This window comes from Hippichthys cyanospilos, chromosome 11 (assembly GCF_059441005.1).
Source record: "Hippichthys cyanospilos isolate Australia breed blue-spotted pipefish chromosome 11, RoL_Hcya_1.0, whole genome shotgun sequence".
NCBI lineage: Eukaryota > Metazoa > Chordata > Actinopteri > Syngnathiformes > Syngnathidae > Hippichthys > Hippichthys cyanospilos.
In genome coordinates, this window is record NC_142379.1 from 16,082,521 (window position 1) to 16,103,550 (window position 21,030).

General features: G+C 39.8%; 1 protein-coding gene across 1 annotated transcript; it reads left to right on the forward strand.

The window, feature by feature from the left end:
• The first annotated feature begins 423 nt into the window (after positions 1–423).
• Positions 424–20,330, forward strand: nox4 (NADPH oxidase 4). Its single transcript, XM_088427527.1, has 18 exons — positions 424–574; positions 649–744; positions 4,719–4,829; positions 5,960–6,044; positions 8,799–8,896; positions 9,771–9,798; positions 9,880–9,952; positions 11,913–11,993; positions 12,970–13,129; positions 14,990–15,154; positions 15,260–15,322; positions 15,856–15,916; positions 17,023–17,104; positions 17,612–17,731; positions 17,830–17,938; positions 18,987–19,055; positions 19,648–19,748; positions 19,829–20,330. The coding sequence occupies exons 1-18, from the start codon at positions 518–520 to the stop codon at positions 19,947–19,949; spliced, it is 1,680 nt and encodes a 559-aa protein (XP_088283653.1). The 5' UTR covers positions 424–517; the 3' UTR covers positions 19,950–20,330.
• The last annotated feature ends 700 nt before the right edge of the window (positions 20,331–21,030 follow it).

Sequence of the window (21,030 nt, forward strand, 5' to 3'; positions counted from 1 at the left end):
AATTTATATAAAGCCATTTGAGCAGTCTATTCATCATTTCGGAACTGTATCAGACCTCGTAGTCATATTTATGGCCCCGTAGTCATAGACTTTGACGTCTGCAGTATAATGACTTTTTATTATTATTATTTTTTTTTTAAACAAATGAAGCACACCTCGCACGTGTTGACATCTGCGCTATTCATTTTGAAAGTGGAGCGCTAGCTGATGGGTAGAAATGTTTTAAGCCGGCATTTGTCAACTAATGCATTTTTGGGTACAAACTTGATACGTGGAGGATATTGATTTGAGCGGGACGATGGCGCTCTCTTGTGGCTGACATGAGTGATGCACAGATAATTGTCGGCGTTCTCTCTGCGCGCCCCCGCCTCACACACGCACACTCTAAGTAAATGTATGCTCTTCAATTTAGATCGAGGGAAAGGGCAGGCTGGCTGGCTCGCTGCCTGGCTGGATCGCTCTCTCAGCCACACACACGCGCACCTACCGGCACTTTGACGAAAAGGTCGCTGACATCATGGTTGTGTCAGCGCGGAGCTGGCTCGCCAACGAGGGAGGAAAACACCTCGTACTGGTAGGGGAAGCTTTTTTCAACTTTTTCAGTGTAATGACTAGTTCAAGCATGGAATTATGTTTGTGTACGTGTAGATGATGTGGTTGGGGGCTAACACCTGGCTCTTCGTCAAAACCTTCCTGATGTACTCCAGCGGACAGCAGTATCACTACCTCTACAAGATGCTTGGGGTGAGCACACACATTTGACCTCAGCTACCTCGGTCATCTTGGGTCATATATCCATGCGGAGAAGTGGACGTTTGTGAAAGTTTATAGATGCCTACATTGGAATCACTGATTGTGTTGGACACTGGAGTTCAATTATTATTATTATTATTATTTTTTTTTTGCCGAGGAGCAATTGTGGATGGCCAGACCAAAAGTTTGGAATCTACTAGCTGTGGCGACCCCTGACAGGACAAGGCCGAGCCAAAGTTGACTCTCTCATCAGCACGTGAACGTTTTTCCGTCGGCGCGCTTCTTGTTGCAACCAGCGATGCCTTCACTGTGAAGTGTGAGCACACACTTGTGGCCTGACACACTTTTCTAAGTTTAGTTCCCATTCACATCTTCGGAGAATGATTTGTGGTAGAGGGTTTTGTGTCACGCTGGCAACTTGAAAGAGGCCATGTGTGCCTTTCTGTGTGTGTGCGAAGCGAAGAAGCTGTCAAGAGTGACACGCTTGGACACACACACACGCATATACACCGAGGTAGGAATTTGATGCTTGTAGAACCATGTTAGCGCCGGTGTAATTGTTGTCACAAGTTCCTGACTGTGTGTCTCTGTGTGATTTTGATGCACACACCAGATCACCACTGACATTGTCAGATCTGGTCATTCCAGCGGATTTTCAGGATAAGTGTAAAAAGTAAAACTTGAAGTTAAGATCAAACTAAAAGTCATGCAATATTTTCCTGAATGTGGAAAAATAAGATACTGTGGCAGAAAGCGACATATATGAGATTTTCCTGACCGGTGGGAAGCACGGGGGAGAGAGGGGCAAGTGTGGGCATGTTGTTGGCTTTGACTGAATGCCTTGACAGAGGGCTTAAATCTGTGTGTGTGTGTTCCTGTACAGCTATACTTGTGAGAACTGTTTTGGGTTTTTACCGACATAGTGAGGACATTTTGGAGAAGTGAGGACAGTTAGGACGATCCTCACTTGTTCGGATCTCTTTTAGAGGGTCAAGACTTGCATTTAGATTATAGCTTTGAATCTGTTTAGGGTTGAGGTTAGGGTAAGGCTTAGGGTTAGGACATGGTTGTCACACTTATTTTTACCATGGGCCACATTATAGTCATAGTTTTTCTCAGAAACTATGACAATGAAGTCAAATACATTTTAAATGTGTTGTCACACTCTTACTTAGTTTTGAAATCTGAGGCCAGCAAAAGCTGTTCAAAAGAAAAAATAAGAATAATAAAAATGCTTGTTTTTCTCCCCAAAATGTTTAAAAGTTTAAGAGAACTTGCAAGTTTGGTATTTTAGCCGGAAACTTGAAGTCAAATCAGCATTTAAAATGATGTGGCGGACCAGATATGGCCCCCGTGCTTCGAGTTTGACACCTGTAAGGGAAGCAGTCATTTCTAATGGTTAAAATTCGGAGCAAGGAAATGCATTATATTAACTCTTTCAGTGCCATTGATGAATTTTGACCTTTTTTTTAGGCTGAGAGTGAATGATTGAATTATGAAGTCCATTAATACAATAACATATACCTTGAGTAGTCACTGACAGGGTACCAAGTACCGATACCAAATTTATCACAACATAATTTAAAAGAAATTCCTGTATATTTGAATATAGCATTTTTCCTCTCAAAATTCACAAAATGAATGGATTTTTTTTTTATACTTCTTTTTAATTTTATATATTAGAATAGTGTTGCTCAAATAGTGAAGCTGCATGGAACATATAATACAAAAAGTTATCTTTTTTCGCATTAAACAATGCAATTGTTGGAAAGTGGACTTTTTTTTTTTTATCATTTTTTTATCATTAAATTATCATCACATTTTCATCAAAATTTGATCTACAATTTTTTTTTTTTTTTGCAAATCGTACCTTAATGATATTTACTCATTCACTGCCAGCCCCGTTAAAAAGTGTTTTTTCTTATGAATGAAATTCAATAAAAGTCTATACTCGTCAACGAGTTAATGTATGTCCTCACAAGTATAGCTGTACAAATGTGTGTGTGTGTGTATGTGTGCGCATGTGTACACAAATTAGAGACTTAATGCCTGGATACCTACTGAAGAAGTTGCAATTTAACCCCAAAAGCACCTTTCCAATTCAAATGTATGATGTGTGTGTGTGAGATTTAATCTCCATTGGGGTTTTACCATCAGCTGTTTTTTTTATTTTGGAAAAGCTCCTAAAATGAAAAAAGGTATGAGACTATGGTAGTATAAACAGCTTCACTTTTAGTCTAAGCTGTTTGTTGCAAAAACAGGCTTTTTGGTTACTTCTCTGTACCTGTATGAGGCACTTGAACTGTTTTGTCATCTGGCGGCTCTAATAAGAAGAGACGGCACCAGCAGAGCACTCAGAGAATGACTACGAAGCGGTGCCAGAGCACAGACGATGCTTGGCATCAAACAGCTCTAATTACCGATCAGTTGCAGGTTGTGTAGGGCCACATTACACAGCTGACATCCTTCACGTGCCATTTGAGGTTTTCACCCCTGTCAGGTGAGTTTTGGCTTCACGGAATCCATGTGGCGCAGACGCTGATTTGTGATAAACAATTTTTTTCAACAGTTTATTCACAGGGACCTGGAGCCTATCGCAGAGTACTGACTTATAAATTAATGGACTCACCCCCTTGTGTTTTTAGCCTGAGGGCAGCCATCTTACTTTACCAATGTTACTGCCATTTTATGTTGTAGAGTAGAGTTTCTCAAATAATGAACTTCACTGTTTATATTCAGGCACTGGTATAGTATTATCTTAATATTGTGAATTGTGACTCAAAAAGGTAAGGTTTACAGTTTACAACAACATTTTTTTTCTAATAGGCTTTACATTCATTTTGTTGTTAATGGCCCTGACAAACCGATGCATGTACATCTGTACATCACACTCTGTGACATTTTGCTGTGGAGACAGTAGAAGACATGAAAACACCACTGAGAAATCAATGTATTCGAATTGAGCAAGTTTAGCAAGAGCTAATGTAAGATGGCTGCTGTTGGTTTAATGCCCCATAACGACGAAGAAGCATCATTGTTAGTCAATTCATATGTAAATTCATGTCCCGGGTAAAATGTGAGGTTCACCCTGGATCAATGACCTTTTAATCTCATGGCTGATTATGAATGACCTTTCGGAACCATTTGAGGTTAGCTGAAAGTAAACATCATCAGCTACTTTCTAGCCTTTTTTTTTTTTTTTAACGCACTGAGCATAAAGTCAATACGATTCAGCACAGGATTGGATCACTGAAGAGGGGACATAAAGACGACCAAAAGCAACCACATAATGTAGCAAACTTCATAAAGTTATGTTGACCAAAAAAAAAAAAAAAACAGCTGATTTTGGGGATGCATTAATTTATTTGCAAGAGATGAGTTAAGTGGAATCCTCAATCCTTTACAATCATTGTGGTACTCCAGGTTCCACAAATCCAGCCTTAACTTAAAATAAAAATCAGCACTTTCCTAGGTTATAAACATTATGGTCACAATAGCATTGTTATCTAGCAGTGAATGAAGATTTTTTTTTTTAAATTGTACTCCATATTCTTGAAGTTACTTGAGAAACACGTATTTAATGTATCAAGTAGATTGCTGATCTACAAAACGTTTAGCGTTTTATTATTATTTTTTTTCTGCAGTTTCCACAAGCATGTTTGCGTCTGTGAAAGGTTCTGGGTTAGAATCTTGGCTTTGACTTTCCTTGTGAACAACACCTTGCATGTTCTCCCTGTGCTTGTGTATGTTCTCTTTAGGCGCTATGTTTTATTTAATCATTTCAGAAATGTGTAAAATGTTTTAGGTCGACTGGAAAATTCGTCCCTCATCTCATACTTCAAAGCGATTGGCTTCAACTCAGTCGTGACTTTGAATAAGCAAATAGAACACGGATTGATGGCCATTAAAAACATAATTAAAATGTAAACTACTGTGTGTGTGTGTGTGTGTGTTTTTTCTTCTAGCTTGGACTTTGCTTCAGCAGAGCTTCTGCCTCTGCGCTGAACCTAAACTGCAGTTTGGTGCTGTTGCCCATGTGTCGCAGTCTGCTTACCTTTATCCGAGGAACACATGTGGTAGGAAGTGTCTTATGTCATGCCTGTGCGGTGGGGTCTGGATGGTTTTTTTTTTTAATGTGAACTGAATATATTACTAACAAAACAGCAACGACAAAGGCAGAGAAAGGGCTTTTAGTGGCAAAATACCTTATTTTTCAGACTATAAGCCACAACTTTTTTCTCATGATTTGAGAACTGCGGCTTATAGTTTAGTGTGGCTTATCTGTGATTATTTTTTTTTTGCTAGCCACCAGGAGACAACTCACCGGTAAAACAAATGTGTGTATCTGTTCAAAGTGTCAATTTAAGGAAAAACTATGAAATGAAACTGAAAAGATGTGACTAATTGGCAATGGGCAAAACGTTTATTTTTTAATGTTAATAAAAATGTAAAAAATGTATAAATTGAATTAATATAAAAGTTTGTAACTTAAATTTGATATATATGAATTATGTGCAATGTGTTTATATGTTGAATAAAATAACCATTTAAACAAAGGGAGAAAGAAGAAGACGCTATGGAGGTTTTGGCTTTGACTTTGAACTGTTATTTAGTTTTCTATAAGTATGTTATTGCTAAACATGCAGTCATGTTCAGTCTGTAAGCAGTACAGCAGACAATTAAAAAAGTTAAAAAAAAATACAAATTAAAAAAAAAAACTTGCATCTTTCTGCAGAAATATCTGATGTTATGACCTGCAGTTTATATACCAGTGTGTCTTGTAGTTCGGAAAATATGATAATTAATTTGCAAATTTGCAAAATCAGCAGCAGCATTTTGGACCAACTGGAGTAATCTGAGGAAGGACTGATTCCAAAATAAATGTACTTTAGTCATCCAAACGATTTGTAACAACTGCACTAATTTGCCAGTCTAATTTAAATTCACTGCCCAATTTAAAACCCAGCTCAACTGGATGAGATGGATAAAATGACTTCTGTTTTGTTTCCATTGAAATTTAAAAATCTTTGTGCCATCCAGACTTGGTGAGCAACGTTGACTCACAGGATAGCTACAGAATAATTTCATACACATTCTAGTGTGCTATAGAACATTTCAGTATTGTGTTGGAGGACATCTGTAAGTCAGTCTCTGACTTCCCCTCAGTTACTCTAACTGCTGTTTTTTTTTGGGCCCCCCTCTCAAGGTATCAAGCAGAAAGACCCGACGACTAATGGACAAGAGCAAAACGTTCCATGTAGCGTGTGGGCTTGCCATTTGCATCTTCTCTGGTAAATACACAAAAGCTAAACTATTATAATTCATTCGCTATGTCTGTATGCGTGAGTGCATAACTGGATCCATGTAGGATCAGCAGTCCTGCAGTACCAGCTGCACATCCGTCCAGCTGCTGGGTGTATGTTCTCAGTTTTCTTTGTGTGTGTGTGTTTGTGTGTGTTCTCATGAGTCTTCTCCCATGACAATACTAGGCTTCCCCTGAGCCTTATTGGTTGATCACCATTGAATAGTTTGCTCTGCTCCAGTTGTGTTTTCATTATTTCACAGAAAGCTTTCCTTAAAAAATGACAACGCCTCTTTGAACTTTCCTGACCTTTGTGACGAGGGCTATCAGGCTACCGCGCTCACAGTTGTCAAAAGTTTCCACAATTGTGGGAGAAATTTGACAAACGGTATTTTCAAAGCGCTTAGAGATCATAAAAGCTGGATTTTTACTGCTCATGACAGAAATTTAAGCTGATATATTGCTTGACAGCCAGTTTTTCCCACTGGCAGAACTAGGCACTAAATGCAAGTGTAGAGCAAATCCAACTGTCAGGGCGTGAACATTTTGACTATACACAGGTAGAAATGCGCTAAATTAACATGCTAAAGAAGAAGAAGCGACCTTTGACTTTTTAGTCAGCCAACACTAAGTCGCTCTTGCATGCTAGTGCATTCAACAGCCGGAACATGGTTTTCTGAATTTTTCGAGGCCAGTAGAGCTGTGCTTAGTGGGTCTCGTGGATTCGTGGCAATAGCCGGAGTGGTAATAGTTCCCCCTCACACAATTTGTACTCATGTGTTGAATCCGTGCAGCTGGCAGGCCAGGAAACGTCTGGCGAATTCCTGTGACACTCTACTTAAACACTGTCTGTGTCAGTGTTCATGATGGTTTGCCACCAGATGATCTTTGACATTTTGTGTCATATACTGGCCACTGGTAAGACCCCCCAGCACTAAGAAGCTAAAACCAGCTACTGTAAAATAATAAAAGTAGACAGGCCAATCTAACGTCAAGTTATGGAGGTTACTTGCTAAAACTACAAACACGCTTTGCCATTCAAACTCAGTACAACATACAGTGTGAATAGAGATCACATTCCCAGCACCGACATTCCATGACCAAGGTATGACGAGTGTCTCCTGCTGGCTTTTCATATAGTAGCTGTTTGAGTCAGGGAATGTTATGCCACAGTTCTGTCTCATTGCTCACACACTTTAGCACCTTTGTAGAAGAGCATTCTGTTGGTTCTTTGGCCTCTCATTGACACATTCTCTCTGCCACATTATGCATACAATAAGTATGGAATTTCATTACAAACAAAGTCCTAGGGAAAAAAAAAATGTTGGAACATAGGGTCCACCTTAATGTACAGAATGTCCTGTGAAGGTGGGTTGAAAAGTTCCAAGACTGGTGCCACTAATGATTTCCCTACAACAAGTTTTCTCCTGAAGTCTTGTTTTCTAGTCTTGTCTGTCATGCCTTTGAGTTACTTTCAAGATTCTCTGTAGCTCATTCATCGTGGCCATCCTGATGTTGTCTACATCTTTAGCTCCTCTGTGTCAATGGGTTGTACGGGTCCCTAGTGTAACCATTGCAATTAAATTAATCCCATTTGCAAGCATTACAATCGATTGTAATTTTTAGCCTCTTACTGTTTTTTAATGCTCTTTGTTAGATGTATCAAGATCAATGACCCAAAATCGGGTCAAAATTGACACAGAGGGGTTCATATGATGACACTGTTGAGCTTGGGAAATACTGTAGAGAGGAAATCACACAGAGCCAGGTCAGGTGAGGGAGGTTGCTCCAGCACAGCAGTGTCCTTCTTGACCAGAATCTGTTGGATGCTAATGGCGTTGTGAACACCTTTTCTCAGTGGTGTAGCCTCAAGTTGTCTCTTGCTGGCAATGAAAAAAATCCTGTTTGAAACATGTTAGTTTGGGTGAAATCTATATTTTGTGCCCCTTGTCCTGAAACTTCTGACACATCTTGGAAGTGAACAAATAATACACACTAATTGCTCAGTATATTTGTATTGTACGGAATGTAATCACAAATAGGTGTGTGTAAGGGATCGAAGTTAACCAGATCACCATAGAATTGTGAGCTCAAAGAAGAAAGTTAAGTTGAACCCGTGAATTTTTTTTCTTGACATTTTTACCAATTGAGAGGGTGTTTTCAACGATATGATTTTTTTAAACAATCGATAAAAAGAAGGACCTGCAAGGACAGACATCTGCTATTCTGCATGACATCATTTGTAAAGCCTGTCACCTTTTCTCTTTTTTAAACACTTCATCAATTACGCATGCACACATACACGGTCACACAAACTTCCTCAAGGCAAAGATCTTGTTCTAATAGAGAAATTCCAAAGTTGTGAGACAAAAGACAATGAGAACAAAAAAGGGGAGTGAGGAACTGCACTGAGGGAAGGAGGTGGGTGGGGGTTGTGGGAGTGGGAAAGGATGTGTGTTTGAGAAAAAGGACCCCTGTGTCTCATGATTACGCCTTCTAATACCATCAGCTGTTAAATGGCTGCATGGCTAGCCTATGATGTCAGGGAGTGTGTGTGTCTGTTTGTGATTATTATGTACGGGTGAGTTTGTAGATGCTTTGCTGACTTTCTGCTGAATGGACAAAAGAAGTGTGTGTTTGCATGTGCCGTATCATTTGGACCTTCAAACATGTGTATGTGTTTGTGCTTTGGCTGACGCTTGTGAGTTTTCTAAAATGTTATTGCAAAATCTTCTTGTTCTAGTTGTTCATGTTTCTGCCCACCTTGTGAACGTTGTCAACTTCAGTAGAAGCTACTCCGAAGACTTCCCAGCTCTTAATTTTGCTCGCTACAAAGGAGAGGTGAGAATCTCACATTTTAGTACACTATGTGCATATTATGCGCTTCAAGAAAATGAGTGCATTACACAAATGGCCACATTTCTAAAAGAGCATAATTACCGTACTTTCACTAGGCCTTGGCTTGTGATAAGTTATTTAAATCATAAGGTTATTTTTAGCAGCTGTAAAATTCATGCGTTTTCTCTCTAATTAAATTTGAGAAAACAAGTTCATAAACTCACAAATAATGATAAAAAAGTGAGAGCTTCTTCACAGACTAGAAAGAAAGACAGCTCCTCTCAACTTTCTTTTCTATTGATGTTGCAGCTGTTCGAATCTGGTTTTTGTCATTTCAAACCAGACAACTAGACAAAAATAAATCATTTATTTTTCAACTCAATTATTATTCAATTCATTCTACCCAATTCCTCTTCTCCTTATTATTAAATCTTTTTTTGTTCTAGTCATGCAAGAAGTAAAGTAAAATGCCTCAGATTAAACTAATTTCAGATGTAGGGGTTTATTTTTAATTTTTTTTTTATTGCTCTGTAGGACAAGTCTATTTTGAACCATTCATAATTCCTGTAAGGGAGTGGCCCCTTCCACTGCCATGCTTCACTGTAGGTTTGGGATTCTTTTGGTGATTGGTTGTTTATTTTTACGTCCCTGTAAAACAAACAAACAAAAAAAAAACTGGCATTTGAACAAGTATATGCAGTCGGTTTATATCCACTGTAATTCTCAACCTCAGCCTATGCCATATTTTATAACATCAAAACTGTAGCCAATTTACTGTATTGTAAAAGAGCAAATTTGTTAAAGAGCTGTTGTCAAATGTGGCTCAATTTTATTAATGAGATAATTGTTCGTATTTCGACTGTTGCTGTCTGCCTAGGATCCAAAGCTAATCATTCTAACCACAGGTAAGACAACTCTGAGTCTTATGCATGTCGATGTATTAACTGTGGTTCTCGTTTCTCATTTGCTGTACAATTGACTTTCAGTTCCAGGAATCACCGGTGTTTTGTTGGTGGTCATCCTTTTCCTGATGTTCACTTCCTCCTCCTACTGTGTACGGTAAGTGATCATCAGAGGTGGCCAGTCCATCATTTCTGACAGACTGTTTGTCGGTTCGTCAACGACGGACATCAATTTTGCCGACAGACCTCCGATCGACAATACATGATAAAAAAAAAAGTTGGACTAAGCCCAACGGAGTAGTAGATTTCGTCCGTCATTTTAATCACCTGTCACCATTGATAATGGTTTATCACCCGGTTAAATCTCCCCAATTTCAGAGAAATGTTTAAACTGCCATATACCTGGGAACACGGAAGCATTAACAGCAGAGTCAAGATTTTATGAACTGAAATGCTTACTGTTCACAAGCGCAACACAATCATTGTACAGCCATAAAGTAAAAATCAATGTTTAGAATTAAGTGTTAAGAGGTTTATGTGTTATTTTGCTTTTCAAATATGATTTGAACGAATAAATCACTTGCACATGGGTGAGCAAAGCATTCTGAGATAGACGCTTTAAAATTCCTCTCCAAAAGGCATCATCAAGTGAAATAAGCTCAACAAAACTTTGTTTCTACTTGTAGTCAAGTGCATGTAACCGATAATATGTGCTGACATATAATTTTTTTTTAATATTACCATTTCTGTCAATGGCCTTTCAAAGAATTTCTCCAGAGGTTGAAGGCTGTTAAAATACAATAATGAGAATGCTCTCTAGTAGACGTGATTGCTTATTGCCGTCCAATGCTAGGCGAACATATTGTGGTGTTGGTTTAGTGTGTTTTGTCATAGGCTCGTTTACCATAATTGGATGATTGAGTAATTGACAGAAGTACTGGAAACTTTGGCTTTTGTTTTAAGATGATGGAGGTTTGGTAGTTATAATTGGCAGGTTTTTTTTTGTAATTGTTAGGGAGGAACTGATTTTGACAACTGAAGTGATGAAGGAAATGCTGTTAATAATTGGTGGATGAACTGACAATTACAGTTTGGGACTGACAACGGCGGTTGGGGGCCTACATACCGACGGGACTGTTAACGACAGACCAGCGAAAAAATATTACATGCCCACCTCTGGTGATCATCACAGCATAAGTCCCATTTTATCCCCTCTTAACTTCCAAATTCAGCTAAAATGCCTTATCAGTGTGTCTGTGCTTGCTGTTCTGTCTCCACTCTGTCTTTGTTGAGCTGTCGCTGATGACTCAGGCTGTGCCCGCATGCAAAAAAGAACAGAGCTCTGTTATAGAGCAAATCTGGACTAAGTGCTTCTCTCATGGCGCTGTCATTACTTAGGTCACAGCGGGTCACTCACTCTGCATGTGCGTGTGAGTGTGTACTCTTTTCTGCCTTCAGCAAATGAAGAGAGGTTAAGAGGAATTTCCAGACTACCCAAGGAGCAAGATAAGCATTTTGATGAGTGAACCAAATAGTGAGATGATTCCACACCTGTTGAAAACTCCAGATAATAAGCCATCCACTGCATTGTTTTTGTACTTAATAGTGTTGTATGTAAATCGGCTTCAAAATGTGAAATACTCATCCCAGTAAACAAAGAAATGTTGTCATAGAGTGTTGACGCAGAGTGAGTTAGAAGCAGTGTATACCTTTATATCAAACGAATTCTGCCTGTGACATGTCAACAGGAAGTGAAGATGAAAGAGTGGGGGTCAATGTGCTAAAGAAGTTGAATTCAAAGCAGTGACCAGTGTTGGAAATGTTCTTTGTGTGTGGAGTTTATGGGCCATGGGGGTCATTGTGTGTAATGACCTCTCTAGTATTGACCTCTGATGTCTTGCTTACTCAGGCTGTGAGCTGGGAGTCTGCGCGTCTGCTCGTGAACAAACTTAGCTCGCTTTCTTCTTTTGTTGTCTTTCCTTTTTTCTTCTTTGTCCCTTTCAACTTTTTGATCCCCCTCACAAAAACAGCTGTCTCGAAATATACAACCCTTATATTTCATTGACTTGAGGATTTGGAAATAAAACACTAATATGTTGCCATTTTAATTATTTCAGAATATACAACTATGAAATCTTCTGGTATACGCACAACCTCTTCATTATCTTCTACGTCATTCTTATGGTGCACATGGTTGGGTAGGTATCCGTTTCAGACCTTTTGTCTTGTAACAAAACCTGTGTCTATTTCTTCACCCGAAAGAAAACGATAACTTTTCGAGAATATATAAGACATACGATCTGAATTTTCACCGCACCTTTGTGAGGAGGATAAGTGGCTCTAGAAGATGGATGGATGGATGGATAAATAATGCCATTCTCATCTTTTTGCACATGCGTAGGCTGCTGTCTTATCTGCTTCTGAGTTATTGGACCAAAATTGTCATGAAAACATTAACATAATAGAGGAAATGGGTTCTCTTGGAAAAACTGCCCCACATCTATAAAAAGTGTCCCCACATCAATACAAAGTGTACTGCACTTGGTATTTATTGAATTCATTGTACATAGACTAAACTAACAACCTGCAGCTAATCTTTTAAATATATGTGCTTGATCAAGTAACATGAGTCCTGTTTTATGCAAATGTGTAAATCTACTGTGCCAAAGAGTAATTTCAAGTCGATTCCAGGCGATGTGACCTGCATAACTACAGTATATCATATTTTTTTCACACTTTTAAGTGCTCCATTATCATGCTTGATGCAAGTCTGGTATAAGGTGGGTGAAAATCGGTGAAGGGTCAGGCAACAAAATGTTGGTGTTTTTGCAAACTCATGCAAGCTGGCCCATTTTGTATAAAATGGTGACAAATACTAATAGATGAGCAGAGCATTCGGTAACTGCATTTGCTACTTATATTCACAATAATGTAATTTGAAGGCTTGAGTCGGCACAAAAATGTCACATGCCGAATTTAAAGGGAATGAGACGAGCTGCTTTGATTGGCCATGGATCATGTCGGCTTTTTGCACATCCTCAACAGCGCAAATTGCCCGTTTCTTCCTATCTGTGTCTATGAAGAAAAGCAAAACCAGTCTAGCCTACCTGTGTGCAACGCCTTGGTCTTGATGTTGAGATGTATACCTCAAATTTATCATCTATTTCCATCAAGAGGCGCACTAAAATATCAGACCAACGTCGAGGCCCATCTCCCTGGGTGCTTACCAGACAACCGCAGCAGCACAGCGCAACAAGGGGAGGAGCTAGAGAAACGCGAGGAAGAGGAGATGCGATGCAAGGCAGAGGCTCACTTCCAGCCACACTGCCCACAGGTGTGTGTGTGTGTATGTGTGTGTGTGCGCACATGCGTTTGTGCTGCTTCTATATGTGAATTGTGTTGCAGTGAGTGTTTTTTGCTAAGCAAGTGTTGAAGGTAGTGGGGTCCTGTTTATTAGAGGTGTGGTGCTCTTAGGGAGGAGCAGCCCTCCTTTTTTTCCACATAAAGGTTTGTTCTTGTGAATGTACCTCTTCCTGTGTGATTATGTGTTTGCACATGGTCGTTAAGCTACAAGGCAGCACCGTAAAATCCCCCTGAAAGCCGCCTCAGGCTTTTGAGGAGCTGTGAGCAATTAGGCTGCAACAGGTACACGCCAAAAGAGAATAGGTAACCGAACATGCATTGTTTTAACGTATGTCATCCAGCCTTGTTTCCATTGGGACTGTTGGAATATAAACAACAGCTGTTTTGGACAGTTTCTTCTAAGTTTTATAGAATAGCTACATACACCCCTGGCTAATTTACCATGAATTGTTATTGCCGTGAAACCTAGAGTTGAATGTACTAAAGCTCATATAGTTTTAATTTCAACTGCCAGTTTTGTGAAAAATTCGCCTCCCATGCGGTCTTTCATGAGGTCACACAAAACTGTATCTACACATCACATTAAATAGTATGCTTTTTTTCCCCTTTTGGCATGTTTTTTCCTAATTAAAATGTAAGATATTTATTGACATACACTGTAAAAAGTTTATATACTACACATGTAAATAAACAAATACGTCCATCTTAAAATACATCTTAACTACTTATCCTCTCGAGGGTCAAGTGCATGCTGGTGCCTATACCCTCGGTCTTTGGGCAGTAAGTGGGATACGATTGGCGAGACAAAGACAAACAACTACACCAGAGGACAATTCAGACGGTCCAATATACGTACATACCATGAAGGTTTCTGGAACGTGGGAATAAACCAGAGCAACCGCAACTATTCATATTTTTAACAACTATTTGAAGTTTGTAACATTTTTTTGAGTAATGGCTTGGAATTAACATCCTTCCAACAAAAGATCTATTATTTCAAAGAGTTTTTGAAAGCTTTCTTTGCTCCTTTAATACATTTTCCTGTAAAATACAGCTGATCATTACAGGCAATTTTTTACCTATAGTCTTCTCAGAAAAAAAAAAAAAATCAATTGCTCACTATACAATTAGTTCAGCACCCCTTTTCAGCAGCGTTTGCAAGGCCCTGTGGAGGTCACTTGCGCAGTGTTTGCTCTAAGCTGTTATAGCAAAGATGTACAACTAATACAATGTTTAAACATGGCTTTGCATAGACCACAAATTGTTCATTTTCCCAGTGAGCCATTGAGCGATTTTTAAAAGTATAAGTATACGCTCATCTTTGGCTGTCTTTGTGCCAGTGACGCTCTACTAAGTTTGGTTGCAAAGTTAACAGCTGCCACAGAAGGCGCTAAACTGACTTATTTTAATTTATTTAAATAATAATTCATTTTAATTAAGTGTTTGTATCTGTGTGTTTTTTATTATCAATAGTTTATTGTATCTACATCCTAGTCACTGACAGTGTAATGGTACAGTACATTCACTCTACATTGGTGTCCAGTCATTAACACTGTTGAATTTCAGGATGGACAATGTTGATAACATTTTAGGTTGGGCAGGTCAATTTTTTTAATTTTGCTTTTGTGAAAATGATCTCTTCTGCATTTCAGAAAAACAAAACAAAAAACAAGAGTTCACAGTAAGGTAGTCAGTTTGACTATAAAATAAGACATTTGCTTGCTTTGTTGTGCTCATTAATATTTTTTGGCATGACTTTTCAGTCATTTACTTAATAAACTGCCAAAAAAAGTTGTATTTTTTTAGAGTGTGTGTCTACATGTGCAAACAGACATGGATGTGGGTGTCGGGTCCTCTGTGTCTCTACTGTGCGGAGCGCCTGTACCGCTACATCCGGAGCAGTGATCCGGTTACCATCGTGTCCGTCATCAGGCACCCCTGCGATGTCATTGAGTTACGAATGCTCAAGAAGAAGTTTAAAGCTCGTCCGGGGCAGGTAAATATGTGTTCGACTACATATCAATTCGCAAACGTATGCTTCCCCTGTTAATCAACTTCCTCTTTTTGTTTCTCATTCTTGACTCCTTGCATTCTCTCACAGTATATCGTTCTCAACTGCCCTAACGTCTCGTCATTTGAGAACCATCCTTTCACATTAACGGCGGTAAGGGCACACACAGCTACAGCTCCTTCTGACACGTTCCTCGTCCTTTAAAACACAAGCGCATTCCCATGTTCTCACGTAGGTATGTTATTGTAGTGTCTCGTTTTGGAAAACATGCACTTTTTTGCCCCCTCACTACTTGAAGTCACTTGATTGACAGCCAAGACTTTTTAATATTTAGCCGCACACATCAGTTCATGGGTTTCTGGGAACACAAACACTGAGCAGGTCTGGCGTAGGTAAAGAGAATCACTCTGACATAGAGCAGACGGACCCCTGAGGGTAGCATCTGCCACCAGGAAGACTGTACAGTACATGTCTGTGTGTAATTCACCAGGATTAATGGAAAAACATGTTGCCATGGAAAGCTATTGCACATGTTATTTATTTGAGTGATTTATAGTTCTCCCCAGCAACTGAATCATCTCAATAGTCTGCACTGTGTGTGTGTGTGTGTGTGTGTGTGTGTGTGTGTGTGTGTGTGTGTCTGTCTGCCTTTCTTTGTGATTCACTGTCTGCATGTAACTTTGCAGTGTCCCACAGAGAACAAGGGAACGTTTGCCGTCCATCTTCGGGTTGTGGGAGACTGGACTGGTGAGTACATACGGACGCACACACACCACACACATACATGCACGTTTGAGAAGATGGCTTCTTTTGCTTAGGTCTTTTCACTTTTCTCTGAGAAGGATTTACAATATTTCTAGGGCTGTCACTAGCAAATATTATGACATATTATTATCCACAATAGTGGGACCGCAAAGTAGAGAGGGTTCACTGTACTGTATATCCATTACTGTACACATAGTGTCCTTAATGTTAGTTACAGACAATGTTTCAACAATGTTCCATGAGTAAACTTGTGAGTGGCCTTGCTTGTTAGCTACTATGACGTCAATAACTTTCATTTTGTCTTTATCTCCTTTTTCCTTTTCTACTTCTTCATCTTCTATTTGATGAGCAGACTGGGCACCCTATATGGTTGACTCTCCCTACTGGTTAAAATTCAGTACACCTTAAACCAAGCCACTTTGGATTGGTGTAGCGGTGGAGCTTATTTTGGGAAGCTCCAAGCGCTAATATTGTCATTAATAAAACCCAGCCAACTACTAAATCAGTATCTTTCTCCCTTACCGCCGTTGCAACACTGCGTGTGTCTGCAAGAAAAGTCCATGTAGGAAACCGTGACGCAAACATGGTTCCGGCCGAATGTCGAGGCAGATATTTTTAATTTGCCTCTATTTAAAGCTGATTTAACTGACTTAGCTGACTTTTTTCCCGATCCCTAAACATTTCCATAAAAATTGTATACGATCTGTGTCTAGTCTATGGATTTATTTGTCAACATTCAGCCTATCAGGTCTTTGAAGTAAATGTTTCTTTACCGCGAAAGGGGCAACAAGAATGCTGTTTCATTTGGGAGACTGTGACATATGCAAACTTGTGTTGTTTCCAAATGCACACTTGTTGTGAGAACATAAGCTAGGAAGACAGTTTGTTTGTTTTGGATGTTGAATTGGTCCCGATGACATGTAAAAGTACAACAGAAAAAGATATATTTGACCAGAAATGTAAAGAAATGAAAGAAACAGTGATTCCTCTGCAATCAAGTATTGCAGCATTGTTTTTGTGTGCTACGTTCCATCAATATCTCTTCGTTTATTTGGGGGCCAAAATAATTATTTTCCCTTCATCCTCAGAGCGCTTCACACAGCTGTTACTTCCTGACATTAGAAGAGACTTGAACATCCTCCCTGTGGTGCATCAGAGGATATATCCCAAGTATGTGTGTGTGAGGAAGAGAAACATAGATAGAGATTCAGTATGTGTGTGCGTGAGGGGGGGGGGGCGTCCTGATAAATTCTCATGCAAGCTTTAAATCACATTGGGTGAAAGGTCCTGACCTGACCAATGACCCTCGGACACTGTGCTCTTCCTGCTCAGTGTGTGTGAGAGGCACTCTACAAACTTTGAGGGAATGAGAGTCTTGCGACGGTACGGTTCAACACTTCTGAAACAGAAGCCACTGGTGATTGAGGAAAAAAAAATGAACTCATGCCCGCTTACTGCTTACTGGTCTTTATCAACATCGTTTTTGTACAAATAAGCCTTTGTAGGAATACTAGATGTTACAGCTAATAGAAGAAAAAAGATGTTATCAAATTTTTAAGATGCAGGATGTTTATCTGAGCGTGTGTACATAACCCAGAGTAGGAAGTCCAATTAATTGTGCCTGTGCGTGTGTTGATTTGTTCTGTACGTTTATGTTGACTCAATGTGTATGTTCAGGCTTTATGTGGACGGTCCGTTTGGAAGTCCTTCAGAGGAAGTGTTCAACTATGACGTCAGCCTTTGTGTGGCGGGTGGAATCGGGGTCACGCCATTCGCCTGCATCCTGCATGCGCTACTGTGAGTGCGCTCCACTGTACATCAAGTAAATGGCGAAAATTGGTTTCAGCTGTCATTTGAATGGTTCTGCTTGTCTCTCATCCTCATTGTGGAACCAGCGACGGCTGGACAGGGTTCAGGTTGAAGAGGTTATACTTTGTGTGGGTCTGCAGGGAGCTCCAGTCCTTTTACTGGTTCGCTGAGTTGCTGTGTGCCCTACACCATAAGGTTGGATCACACTCGCTTTGTTATGAACAGCATTTTTTGCCCACAATTAACATTAAAATAGTTATACAGCATATTATTTCAAAGGATTTGAAGACTGCTCACACTTTCCACTAGTAAGAGATTAGCCACTTATTCTAAAGCTGTCAAGAACTGTTTCAAAGAAAGTGCCCTAGGTTTTGGAGGGGACATATTTGAGGCTCAAAATAAGAATAAAATAAATAGTAAGTAGCTTAAGTAGCTTACTAATACACTGATATACTGATTTTCTTGCATTGATTCTAAGTCTGCCCTTTTGCACATTGGGTTGTAATAATAATAATAATAATATAGGGTGGCACGGTGGAAGAGTGGTTGTCTAATCCGCCTGACAGGTTAGAAGCGGCTTTGATTCCACCTCTGGCCTTCCTGTGTGAGGTTTGCATGTTCTCCCCATGCCCGGATAGATTTTTTTTCCTGGTACTCTGGTTTCCTCCCAAAATGCCCAATATATGCTTGGCTCGCAACCAATTCAGGGTGTTCCCTGCCAACTGCCTGAAGACAGCTGGGATAGCCTCCAGCACGCCTGCGACCCTAGTGAGGAGAAGCGGCTAAGAAAATGGATGGATGGATGCAATTTCCGTAGCGGCTTATCCTAGGGTCACAGGCCTGCTGGTGACTATCCCAGCTGCCAATGAGAGTCTCTGAACTGGTTGCCAGCCAATTGCAGGGCACACAGAGACGAACAACCATTCACACACCCAATCACACCTAAGGACAATTTAATGCATGTTTTTGGAGTGTGGGTGGAAGTTGGAGTGCCTGGAGAGAGCCCATGCAGGCTCAGGCAGAACATGCAAACTCCACACAGAACGGCCGGTGCAAGCTGGATTTGAACTCAGATCCCTTAAATGTGAGGCAGATGTGTTCACCACCGCTTCACTGAGCCACCCACAGAAATAGTTTGTGTTGGCTAGAATTACCAGTGGTGGCATTGCTGCCACCACGTGGTTGGTAATGGACATATCAATGGAATTGATTGTACTTTTTTTTTTTTTTTTTTGTCATCTAGTTATGGCATGAGAACAGACCTGACTATTTTAACTTGAAGCTGTATGTCAGTCAGGTGGACAACCTGCAGGTAAGTGAGCATTTGGAAGTTTTTAATTTTGTTGCTCTCAACTAATCTTGAAACTTTACCAGCCCAGCAACTTTGTTGTAAACTGCCACTGTGCAGTTTATTTTCCCGACAAGCGGCAGTGGAGCCCCCCCCCCAAGATCACTCTCACTCAGTCACACTCTCACTCAGTCGTCTCATGCAGCTGCTCCACCTGCTAGCAAGCTGCACATTATGGCAGGCATGAATGTTGTTGACCGGATTTTGGCCAAGATATCTGATAGTACAGTATTACATAGATGAAATTATAGTGAAGCAACAAGGGCAGATAAAGTCTGAACATATATTTAGTGCAAGAGGTAGGAAAGAGTAACATATCTTTTTAGTTGTGCTGGTGTAAGACAAGGTAAGTTGCTTGACTGGAAGTGCTGTCATGAATAACTACTGATGAAATTTACATATAAAATAACATGATGTCAATAAAAACACCGATGATGTAGGTTGCACAAAAAACAAACAAAAAAACCCCCTTCCTCTCCTTAATGACCAGCAATCTCCCTTGGAACCCACACGTGTTTGCATGTTGTCTTCATTTTATCTTTTGCTTTTCTTCAAGTGCCTAACTGAAGACAAGTACCGTCCGCTTGCATCACGGCTGATCGTAGGTCGACCCAGGTGGAAGTTACTTTTAGATGAAATTGGAAGAACAAACACGCAGTGAGTATGAATAATGATCATTCAGCTCGCTTAACACAGTCACTTTGTCATTGCGTTTGTGTGTGTGTGTGACTTTTCAGTAAGCAAGTTGGTGTGTTTTGTTGTGGACCCAAAGGCATCTCCAGGACTCTTCACAGACTGTGTAACTCGGCTCAGTTTCCTGGGACTACCTTTGAGTTTAACAAGGAGTCCTTCAGATGATTGGGCTTCAACGCGAAAAGCGCATTCACTCAACATTGGAATTATACCGACTTCATGTAAATATAAAAGGACAGTCAGAAAGGGGACTTGAACCTTGGCCGGTTATAGCTTGAGTACACAGCTCTTTACTATTATCCCTGGTGAAATGGTTTCATCCTAAACTGATGAGGTCTCTGGAAAGGAATTGGCTTCTCAAGTACACTGGAACATGTCAACAGCCCATCTCACCATGAACCACCTAGAATGTGTTTCATTTTGGTTTGGAAGCCACTCACTGAGAATGTCATGCCCGGGTAGTTTGTCCCTCTGCGAACAGTGTGGATGTGTTAAATGAAGAAAAATCAATTCATCTTTCCACAATTAATCGTTCCACAATGGGGAAATTTGATTTGTGTGTGTATAAATATAACTAATATATATATATATATATATATATATATATATATATATATATATATATATATATATATATATATATATATATATATAAATGCATGGAAAGTCCATGTACATCTCAAACTAGTGATTCTGATTAGTTCTTGTATTCAGTTACTGTTTTTATTTGTGGCAAGTGATACAGAAAATGATTGATGGAATTTCTTAGATATACATTTCAAATGTATTTTCCCCCCAAAAGAGATGAGGGCATTACCTTTTCCCATTGATGAGTGATGCACCCCATTTGTTCAAATCATACATATGTATGATACATGTAACATATGGAGTTCCAATTCTTTACATACAAGGCCCACAGAGAAGATTCGGATCAGATTAGATTTTAATGCAGTAACTCAAATTTCACGAGTTTGCGAAAGACCACGTGCATTACGATCCGTAGCACCAGTGCTTCGGTCTGTGTATTCACTTGTGTAAAAGCAGGGTTATCACCTTCATAGTGGAAGTCAGGTCAGAAATCTTTGCAATAATATGCTCTATGTACCCCCACTAGTCGAAACACTGTACTTTAATTTGAATTGGGTTGGTCGAATAAGAACAAATTAGACAGACTCACTCGTTTTCAGTTACCCATGAAGGTTGACTTTTAATGCAGTACCGCCCCCTGCTGTCCACCATAACTGAT

What these genes read in the sequence shown, in the direction of transcription:
- nox4 (XM_088427527.1), top strand. Translation starts at nt 518, where the DNA reads ATGGTTGTGTCAGCGCGGAGCTGGCTCGCCAACGAGGGAGGAAAACAC. An exon ending in TTATCCGAGGAACACATGTG is followed by an intron (nt 4,830 to 5,959) that starts GTAGGAAGTGTC and finishes CCCCCTCTCAAG; the next exon opens with GTATCAAGCAGAAAGACCCG. An exon ending in TCCAGCCACACTGCCCACAG is followed by an intron (nt 13,130 to 14,989) that starts GTGTGTGTGTGT and finishes ATGTGCAAACAG; the next exon opens with ACATGGATGTGGGTGTCGGG.